The following is an 11739-nucleotide window of genomic DNA, read 5'->3' as shown; positions in this document are numbered from 1 at the left end:
TAGTTAAAATAATTACAAAATTACCTGTAAAATAAATCCTAACCTAAGTTATAATTAAACCTAACACTACCCTATCAATAAATTAATTAAATAAACTACCTACAATTACCTACAATTAACCTAACACTACACTATCAATAAATAAATTAAATACAATTGCCACAAATAACTACAATTACATAAACTAACTAAAGTACAAAAAATAAAAAAGAACTAAGTTACAAAAAATAAAAAAATATTTACAAACATAAGAAAAATATTACAACAATTTTAAACTAATTACACCTACTCTAAGCCCCCTAATAAAATAACAAAGACCCCCAAAATAAAAAATTCCCTACCCTATTCTAAATTAATAAATGTAAAAGCTCTTTTACCTTACCAGCCCTGAACAGGGCCCTTTGCGGGGCATGCCCCAAGAAAATCAGCTCTTTATGAACTTTATGAACTGCTATCAGCAGACTCGGTACCTGCTATGACTTCCGTGCCTGATAGCAAGACAAGAAAGAAACAGAAATCTAGACCAAAGGTGAAAGGTCAGCTTCCCTCCCATCATTTAATCGGTTGGACTGATGACCATCAGGAAGTATTAAGCCAGTTAACTGAAGTTTTAACTCATCCTCCAGTTATGGGTTATCCAGACTATTTGACATCATTCATACTCCACTGTGATGCCTCTCAGGAAGGACTGGGTGCTGTGTTATACCAGGAACAGGATGGTAAACTAAAGGTAATTGCTTACGGATCTAGAACTCTAACACCTGCTGAGAAAAACTACCACATGCACTCAGGGAAGTTAGAATTTCTAGCAATGAAATGGGCAATCTGTGACAGATTTCGAGACTACCTATATTACTGTTCAGCCTTTGAGGTATACACTGACAATAACCCACTAACTTATGTCCTTACAACAGCAAAGCTGAATGCCATGGGTCACAGATGGGTTGCTGAATTGGCAGATTTCAACTTTACCATTAAGTATCGTCCTGGAAAAAGAAATATGGATGCAGATGTACTTTCTCATATGCCACTGAGTCCTGAGCAGTACATGCAACAATGTTCTCAAGAAATCGATCCCAAAGTCATCAGCAGCATCACCCAGGCTATTCAAGTAAACCAAGAGGAAAGAATGCCTTGGCTGTGTCCACTGACAATAGCGAATACAACTCCAATGACAGACAATGGTGAATTAAAAAGTGTAGCCAAAATTCCCAAAGGGACTATCAGAACAGCACAAAAGGACCCTGTGATTGGAAAAGTATGGAAATATAAACAAGAGAACAAGTTTCCATCAAAACATGAGCGCCAAGGTGAGTCTTCTGATTTTTCTATACTCCTGGGACAATGGCATAAACTTTATCTTGACAATGAAGGAATTTTGAGAAGAAAAACACTATCAGGTTCTCAGTTAGTGTTGCCAAAGAAGTACCATCAATTATTGTTTAAAGAATTACATGAAGAGATGGAACACAGGAGTTGAGAGGACTGTAAATCTAATCAGAGATAGATTCTTTTGGCCACATATGCAAAAGGACACCAAACATTACATTACTCAACAGTGTACCTGTTTAAAGGATAAATGCCCAAACAAGCCTACTAGAGCTCCTTTGAGTAATATTACCACAACATATCCTTTCGAAATGGTCTCCATTGACTTCCTTCATCTTGAGACATGTAAAGGTGGATATGAATATATCTTAGTGGTAATAGACCATTTTACAAGATTTGTTCAAGCATATGCAACCAGGAACAAGTCAGCAAGAACTGTTGCAGACAAAATATTTAATGACTTTGTTCTGAAATTTGGATTTCCTACCAAGATTCACCATGATATGGGTAGAGAATTTGAAAACAAACTGTTTTTGGCATTAGGCAAGCACTGCCACATCCAAAACTCTCATACAACTCCATACCACCCAGAAGGTAATGGACAAGTGGAAAGGTTTAATCGCACCCTTCTATCCATGCTTCACACTTCGTCATCCGAATCAAAGAAAGATTGGAAAAATTCACTTGCAAAGGTAGTACATGCATATAATTGTACACAGAGTGAAGCTACAGGATATTCTCCTTTCTTCCTTCTTTTTGGAAGATCTCCAAGATTACCCATTGATAGCATGTTTGACACTCCAGTAACTGAAAAATATCATACCTCTTCTGAATATGTGAACACCTGGACAAAAAGAATGAACGAGGCCTACAAAGTTGCTTCAGAAACAGCTACTAAAAGTGCAGAAAGAGGTAAAGCACACTATGACAAGAAGATTTATGGAGCTGAACTAATACCCGGTAGTAGAGTACTTGTAAGAAACCTCACAGAAAGAGGAGGTCCTGGAAAATTAAGATCCTATTGGGAAGATACTGTCTATGTTGTTCTTAAAAGGAAATGTAAAGACAGCCCAGTTTATGAAGTTAAGCCAGAAACTGGAAAAGGAAAAATCAAAGTTCTGCATCGCAATTTGTTGTTGCCATGTGATTATCTACCTGTAGATCCAGGTCCCAAAACAAAAGACAGACCTACTGCAAGAAACCAAGAAAACCGTAAGAATACTGCATTACAATCTGCACAAAACTTCAGTGATGAGACAGGAAGTGAGTCAGAGACGGAACATGAACATTGGAAAGCTTTCATTCCTATATCTCAAAGTGATCACAGAGATGGAAACACAACAGATCTGAATCTAGAAGCTGAGGAGTTCTACTCACATCAGTTAGGGACCAATGAAAATATTACAGAGATTGTTACACAAGATAATTCTTCTGAAGATGAGAGATCTGAAAATCCATCAGGACACATGGAAGAGGAAATATCATCACCTGAAAACTCAACAGAGATAGTTGAAAGTGTGAGCGATGAGAATGAGGACTATTCAGATACCATTCCTCTAAAAAGACTAAAATCCAGCAGAGAAAGGAGACAACCAAAGACTTTGACTTATGATACTTTAGGTCAGTGATTTTCAACCACTGTGCCGTGGCATACTAGTGTGCCGTGAGAGATCATCAGGTGTGCCGCCATGAATTGGTCCCTTCTTGCTTAAGTGCACTCCTGAAGCGGAACAGAAGCAGGTAGCTGCTGCTACCCTACGCACTCATCCGGACATGCAGGGACAATCATATCCCAGTGTAGATTGTATGTTAAACCTTTTCCTCACCTCCCTGCTCCTGCCCAGCTTGTCTGGGTAGGTCATTTCCCATCTCCTATTCTTTTTCCTTACGGATCATATCCTCTGTCCATTTCCCTGAGGTGAGGACTTGATCCTAGGACAAAAGTGCAAAAAATAGCAGGCACTGCTCAGCTAGTAGAAATAAAAAAATATACATTTTATTAGTTACACATAAAAATGGAGAGCTCCCAGACAGGGGACAACACAAAGGACTGTCTTACGTGTTTCACGCCCCCTAGTGGCACTTAATCAACTGTTACCATAAAGCTTTTTTCTGCACTAACTGGAGTCTTTGACCGTGTACCGGATTACCCCTTTTGCTTCAATCACTTAGTCCTAGGAACCGATGTAGACGTATATGCATTGTTTGATTCCTAACTATTAATTTATTCCTAAATGTAGTGACTGGCTTTGTGTTTATCTAAACAGACCCAGGTTTCACACTAAGTGAGTATAAACAAATTGAGAGACTAAACTGTTGCCTTTTGTTTATTGTTCGTGTTTCCTCACTATTGTTGTTGTTCACTTTGGTGTACCACTGTACTGTATTTTTGTAATATCTAATTTTTTATTCATTGTTCATTTTTGTTTTTTGCACTTGTTGCTGTTTTTTTTGTTGATGCAGGTTGTTGTTCTCAGTGATATTTTGATTGTTATTATTGTGCCTCTAGCTTTGGCAATACAGTTGTAGTGACTGTCAGGCTAATAAAGCTTAATTGAATTGACTACATTGTTCATATATATATATATTTATGCTGTATTAGGCTACAATGTGTGATTTTGTAAAATTTTGTGCCGTGGCAAAAAAAAGGTTGAAAATCAGTGCTTTAGGTCAACCCAGCATAGTTTCCAGAGATCCAACAGTACAAGCCATACAGTGTAGAAATGTTTACCTGTCTACCCTGATTGGTATCTAGATCCAGATTGTTTTGATGTAGATTCTAAACATTGGTAAATCTGTCAGGTTTAATATTCTAATGTTTGCATATAAAATTATGCCGCAATTATTCATGTACAGATCAAATGTTAAAGATGTACAAATGGTAAAGCAAAAGCAGTAATGTTGAGATGATGGAACTAGATAAGATGGGAAAAGTTCACCCAAATGTATTGGTTGAAATAATAAACTGACATGGTGAATGTGTATCTAGTCTTCCACCATGCTGGGTCAAGTAAAGGGACAGAGTAAGAGTGTGTACTCTAGGTTACCACCATCTTTAGTCTAACTACAGTTATTTACAAAAGTAAGTGAGGAAAGGGGTTTAACAAATAGCTTGCTGTACGAGCAAGAATACCTCACCAGGTACTATAGCGCGCAATAGGCCTATTGAGAAATTGTGACTTTGTGAATATGGGAGTAGCTGTCACAGAGAGGATGTTTCCTCTGGTAACACATACTCCTGACTACCCAACGGTGTTGTCAGACAACAAGCACATATTGTTTTACCATACAGGGTTGGCATATGTTGAGGACGACATAAAAGTTTGTGGGGGAGAGTGTAAAGAATGTAAAAATAGACACCCCCAAAATAATATTCTAATAACATGTTAAGGTTCTCTTAGTGAGGACACATTGACACTCTAAGCTAAACTCCTGTTTGTAGAGAGAGGACACATTTACCAGAGCACCTGCTGCACTGCAAGTGGGAAGGGAAACTTAGTTACTTGTTTCTGAGGGGAACCTTCTTTCACTTATTTTCACAATAGATTAAACTGATCTAGCTAATGTTCCAGTGACAAGGGAAAGTAAATGCAGTGTGATTATAGGACATGTGGCATCTTCCTTAGTACAGCTTTGGGGAAGGATGTTCTCAGCAGACAGAGCACATGTTGATTCTGCATTTGGATGTTAATCACAATAATTCTGTACTGTACCTGCACAGTTGTTATGTTTTATATACTGTATTATTGTGTTCAGTTACACACTTGTTCCCTCAGTGATGAGTGTCCTCCATTTTATTGCAGTTCATATTAAAGCACACTAATTTCACCCAACCCCGATCCCACTGTGGAGTTTATTCATCAGAAGTGCAACATCGGCATAAGAAGACCACTGACCAGGCAATTGGAGTGGCAGGTGAATTTCCGTGTAGACCTGATACTGCATTAGAAAGTTCACAACTGATACAGGCTTATTAATTTATATTTAAAGAGCTTTAACTTCATATTTTTTTCAGGTAAAAACAGTCAATATTGTCAACTGCTCTTTCATGACAAAACATTGTTGAGCCTTTTAACATTTATAGTGATATAATGCTAATTCCATTTTGCAGGTGAATTTTTCAGTCACTTCTTAAAATATAAATTAGCTTTGTAAGATAGATAGATAGAAACATGTGAGACAGATAGACGATAAATACAAATATAGGAGATAGCTAAATAAAGACTCCCTGATACCAGCAAATGGAATGCAATCTCCCTGAAACTTCAAGTACCATGATCCAATGCGGCCCAAATCCGGAAAAGTGTTTTTTTTAAGGAATGCCTTTAGTTGCTAGGACATTATAGAACCCATAAAGCGTGCATCAGTAACCAAAAAGCCCCCACTGATTTTAATAAAATAAAACACAAATACTACCTTATTTACTGCACGTAATTAAACTTCGTATTCTAAAATATTTAAGCATTCAACAAGCCTACGATCAATGAAAAATAGATTTGTTGTATGTGGTTGTGCAATAAAGCTACTTTTTTTTAAAAATCTGACTTTAGTGGGAAGTTACTTTAATGATAAGTTTCTATCTTATTTAGGGTTTCAAGGTGTCCAATATATAACTGAGGGGGGGGGGGCGGCGCAGTAGCGGGCAAAGCCTCCTCCATGATACGAGTTACAGCATGGTATGGGTTTGATGCCAACAGAAAAGTCATGCTTCCTGGCAGATACTTTTTCACCATATTTTCACAGGATACTATTCTCACATTTTCTTGGTCCTGTGGGGGAAAAATAAAAATGTCAATTTCTTAATTAATGTATTCTGTATAGTCATATTGTAAAAAATCACAAATTCATTCTCACAGCCTAAATTATCATGGTATAAATTATACACATATTGCAAAGTTGTTTTTATTGTAAATATTTCAATATTTCATATTACAATTTTATGTTAATTTAACTAAATTTGCTCACCAGAAGAATATGGGAATAGTTACGGCTAGATTTAGAGTTTTGTCGGTAACGACCCGCGTAGCTAACGCCGGCTTTTTTCTGGCCGCACCTTTAAAATAACTCTGGTATTGAGAGTCCACAGAATCGCTGCGTTAGGCTCCAAAAAAGGAGCGTAGAGCATTTTTAACGCAACTGCAACTCTCGATACCAGAGTTGCTTACGGACGCGGCCAGCCTCAAAAACGTGCTTGTGCACGATTCCCCCATAGGAAACAATGGGGCTGTTTGAGCTGAAAAAAAACCTAACACCTGCAAAAAAGCCGCGTTCAGCTCCTAACGCAGCCCCATTGTTTGCTATGGGGAAACACTTCCTAAGTCTGCACCTAACACCCTAACATGTACCCCGAGTCTAAACACCCCTAACCTTACACTTATTAACCCCTAATCTGCCGCCCCCGCTATCGCTGACCCCTGCATATTATTTTTAACCCCTAATCTGCCGCTCCGTAAACCGCCGCTACTTACATTATCCTTATGTACCCCTAATCTGCTGCCCCTAACACCGCCGACCCCTATATTATATTTATTAACCCCTAATCTGCCGCCCACAACGTCGCCCCCACCTGCCTACACTTATTAACCCCTAATCTGCCGAGCGGACCGCACCGCTACTATAATAAAGTTATTAACCCCTAATCCGCCTCACTAACCCTATAATAAATAGTATTAACCCCTAATCTGCCCTCCCTAACATCGCCGGCACCTAACTTCAATTATTAACCCCTAATCTGCCGACCGGAGCTCACCGCTATTCTAATAAATGTATTAACCCCTAAAGCTAAGTCTAACCCTAACACTAACACCCCCCTAAATTAAATATAATTTTAATCTAACGAAATTAATTAACTCTTATTAAATAAATTATTCCTATTTAAAGCTAAATACTTACCTGTAAAATAAATCCTAATATAGCTACAATATAAATTATAATTACATTGTAGCTATTTTAGGATTAATATTTATTTTACAGGCAACTTTGTAATTATTTTAACCAGGTACAATAGCTATTAAATAGTTAAGAACTATTTAATAGTTACCTAGTTAAAATAAGTACAAAATTACCTGTAAAATAAATCCTAACCTAAGTTACAATTAAACCTAACACTATACTATCATTAATTAATTAAATAAAATACCTACAATTACCTACAATTAAACCTAACACTACACTATCAATACATTAATTAAATACAATATCTACAAATAACTACAATGAAATAAACTAACTAAAGTACAAAAAATAAAAAAGAACTAAGTTACAAAAAATAAAAAAATATTTACAAACATAAGAAAAATATTACAACAATTTTAAACTAATTACACCTACTCTAAGACCCCTAATAAAATAACAAAGACCCCCAAAATAAAAAATGCCCTACCCTATTCTAAATTACTAAAGGTCAAAGCTCTTTTACCTTACCAGCCCTGAACAGGGCCCTTTGCGGGGCATGCCCCAAGAAGTTCAGCTCTTTTGCCTGTAAAAAAAAACATACAATACCCCCCCCCAACATTACAACCCACCACCCACATACCCCTAATCTAACCCAAACCCCCCTTAAATAAACCTAACACTAAGCCCCTGAAGATCATCCTACCTTGTCTTCACCTCACCAGGTATCACTGATCCGTCCTGGCTCCAAAATCTTCATCCAACCCAAGCGGGGGCTGGCGATCCATCATCCGGTGGCTGAAGAGGTCCAGAAGAGGCTCCAAAGTCTTCATCCTATCCGGGAAGAAGAGGCGATCCGGACCGGCAACCATCTTGATCCAAGCGGCATCTTCTATCTTCATCCGATGACGACCGGCTCCATCCTGAAGACCTCCACCGCGGACCCATCTTCATCCGGCGACGTCCAACTGAAGAATGACAGTTCCTTTAAGGGACGTCATCCAAGATGGCGTCCCTCTAATTCCGATTGGCTGATAGGATTCTATCAGCCAATCGGAATTAAGGTAGGAATATTCTGATTGGCTGATGGAATCAACCAATCAGAATCAAGATCAATCCGATTGGCTGATCCAATCAGCCAATCAGATTGAGCTTGCATTCTATTGGCTGATCGGAACTTTAGTTTATTTCATTGTAGTTATTTGTAGATATTGTATTTAATTAATGTATTGATAGTGTAGTGTTAGGTTTAATTGTAGGTAATTGTAGGTATTTTATTTAATTAATTTAATGATAGTATAGTGTTAGGTTTAATTGTAACTTAGGTTAGGATTTATTTTACAGGTAATTTTGTAATTATTTTAACTAGGTAGCTATTAAATAGTTCTTAACTATTTAATAGCTATTGTACCTGGTTAAAATAATTACAAAGTTGCCTGTAAAATAAATATTAATCCTAAAATAGCTACAATGTAATTATAATTTATATTGTAGCTATATTAGGATTTATTTTACAGGTAAGTATTTAGCTTTAAATAGGAATAATTTATTTAATAAGAGTTAATTAATTTCGTTAGATTAAAATTATATTTAATTTAGGGGGGTGTTAGTGTTAGGGTTAGACTTAGCTTTAGGGGTTAACACATTTATTAGAATAGCGGTGAGCTCCGGTCGGCAGATTAGGGGTTAATAATTGAAGTTAGGTGTCGGCGATGTTAGGGAGGGCAGATTAGGGGTTAATACTATTTATTATAGGGTTAGTGAGGCGGATTAGGGGTTAATAACTTTATTATAGTAGCGGTGCGGTCCGCTCGGCAGATTAGGGGTTAATAAGTGTAGGCAGGTGGAGGCGACGTTGAGGGGGCAGATTAGGGGTTAATAAATATAATATAGGGGTCGGCGGTGTTAGGGGCAGCAGATTAGGGGTACATAGCTATAATGTAGGTGGCGGCGCTTTGCGGTCGGCAGATTAGGGGTTAATTATTGTAGGTAGCTGGCGGCGACGTTGTGGGGGGCAGGTTAGGGGTTAATAAATATAATACAGGGGGCGGCGGTGTTAGGGGCAGCAGATTAGGGGTACATAAGTATAACGTAGGTGGCGGTCGGCAGATTAGGGGTTAAAAAAATGTAATCGAGTGGCGGCGATGTGGGGGGACCTCGGTTTAGGGGTACATAGGTAGTTTATGGGTGTTAGTGTACTTTAGAGTACAGTAGTTAAGAGCTTTATGAACCAGCGTTAGCCCAGAAAGCTCTTAACTACTGACTTTTTTCTGCGGCTGGAGTTTTGTCGTTAGATTTCTAACGCTCACTTCAGACACGACTCTAAATACCGGAGTTAGAAAGATCCCATTGAAAAGATAGGATACGCAATTGACGTAAGGGGATCTGCGGTATGGAAAAGTCGCGGCTGAAAAGTGAGCGTTAGACCCTTTTTTGAGTGACTCCAAATACCGGAGTTAGCCTAAAACCAGCGTTAGGAGCCTCTAACGCTGGTTTTCACGGCTACCGCCAAACTCCAAATCTAGCCGTTAGTGATAAGAACTTAGAGACAGAGATCAGTGGATAGTAGAATCATGCTTATCATAGAGACATTACTGGGTCACTTAAAGGGACATGAAACCCACATTTTTTTCTTTCATGATTTAGAAAGAGAATGCATTTTTAAACATCTTTCTAATTTACTTCTATTATCTAATTTGTTTTATTCTCTTGATATTCTGTGCTGAAAAGAATATCTAGATATGCTCAGTAGCTGCCGATTGGTTGCTGCACATAGAAGCCTCATGTGATTGGCTCACCCATGTGCATTGCTTTTTCTTCAAATAAGGATATCTAAAAAATGAAGCAAAATAAATAATAGAAGTAAATTGTAATGTTGTTTAAATTTGTATGTTCTATCTGAATCATGAAAGAAAGATTTTGGGTTTAGTGGCCCTTTAACTACTACAAGCCTAGGATAAACCTCCACATGAATGCATACCTAACCCTCAGGCAGATTGCTTACTGGCTGAGAGGGAAAATCTGACAAACCTATTAGATAACATCTGTTTCTAATTAAGTTTTCTTGCACATATACTATGCATTGCTACAAATTACTATTGTTATGTTCCTATGTTAGTTACTGGTGTTAGTTAATCAGACTAATTGCATGATGTCATCTGTAGGTTCTCTAATTAGAATATGATTGGTTAATCTCCAACCTTAACCTTAATGCCATGTGCTATTTAAGAACAGAGGGGGGGAGGTATTCACCTATCCCTGAAGAAGGGCCATACGGCATTAAACGCGTAGGATATTTGCATTGTGAGCTTATGCTACCCTCTATGCTGCCGTTATTATGAAACAATAAAGTATTTCACTTCAAACTACCTTGTATGTGGATCTACTCCTTATTTTGTAATAAGAGAATAAAGAAAAATTGATAAGAGGAGTAAATTAGAAAGTTGCTTAAAATTGCTGCGCTATCTGAATCATAAAAGAAAAAAATTGGGTTTCATATCCCTTTTAAAGTTAATATACCTATACAGTTGGAACTTGTGGTATATAGAGTGCTGAGCAGTGACGTGCATTCATAGGAGGCTGGGGAGGCAGCGCCTCCCCTGGCCAATGTGGGTAATACACTATTTTTTATTAATAATAATAAAAAAAAAAGTTCCATTTTTTTACCCCAAAATTGTTTTTTTGGTTCCTCAAACTGACCACCCCCCCCTACCCCCCCACCCCCGTCTGTGTTGTGTTTAATACATTTTTTTAAAGTCTCTACAGTACCGGTCACATCACATTCATATTGCGCAAGGAAGTAGAGGCCAGCTACCCTTCCATTGCGCAATATGAATGTGTATAGTTTGGGCCGCTAGAGAGAGAGAGTGCCACAGTGCCACCCAGTGGCTAAGCGCTCACTCTCTTTGCAGCCCATACCGCTCCCACTGGAGGCTTCTCTCTTGAAGCCTCTGGAGCACTGCCCGCCCCTCAGCCAATCAGACACAGGAGCATGTCCTCTCTGGTGCTGGGCGGGAAATATGCGAGCCGGGAGGCGCAGACTCAGAGCATCACCTGCGACAGACGACTGTGTCTGAGGTAGGTAACGGTAGATACTCAGACTGTCACTGTGTATTGTATAGGTGCCGGTGGTGACACATACTATGGTATTGGTGCCGGTGTAATTTTTTTTTTTTCAAACTTTTTTTTCAACTTTTTTTTCCCTTCAGCATTTCTTGCGCCCCCCTGCGGCCCCCCTCGCCCCCCTGCACTGGTACAACCCTCCTTCATCTGCCTGTGATGCTGTCTCCTAGTCATGACAGTTTTAAATCAGAGCATTGCCATGGTAACCTGGGGCAACGCTCTGATTTCAAACTGTCAATTCCTGCTGAGGCTGAGAGGGAAAGAAGCTGCCTGTGTGTAATGCAGTTGCCCGGTGCCGTAGTGTGAAGTGCTGAGTCAGACAGTGTCACCATGGCTAGCAGAGCTGCAGATTAAAGGTATGTGCTCAATTTGCTTGGTAATGGTACCACTGCTGAC

At 38.7% G+C, this 11739-nt stretch overlaps 1 protein-coding gene across 1 annotated transcript in view; it reads right to left on the bottom strand.

Annotated features, from left to right (window-relative positions):
* Positions 1 to 5292: 5292 nt before the first annotated feature.
* Positions 5293 to 11739, bottom strand: part of LOC128661391 (retinoic acid receptor responder protein 2-like) — a 50845-nt gene continuing 44398 nt past the window's right edge. Inside the window, exon 4 of the mRNA XM_053715648.1 lies at positions 5293 to 6098. Coding sequence (XP_053571623.1) covers positions 5892 to 6098 — 207 coding nt within the window. The 3' untranslated portion in view covers positions 5293 to 5891. The remainder of the gene's footprint in view (positions 6099 to 11739) is intronic.

Source organism: Bombina bombina, chromosome 5, assembly GCF_027579735.1.
Source record: "Bombina bombina isolate aBomBom1 chromosome 5, aBomBom1.pri, whole genome shotgun sequence".
NCBI classification, from domain to species: Eukaryota; Metazoa; Chordata; class Amphibia; order Anura; family Bombinatoridae; genus Bombina; species Bombina bombina.
This window is presented reverse-complemented; position numbering and strand designations above follow the sequence as displayed.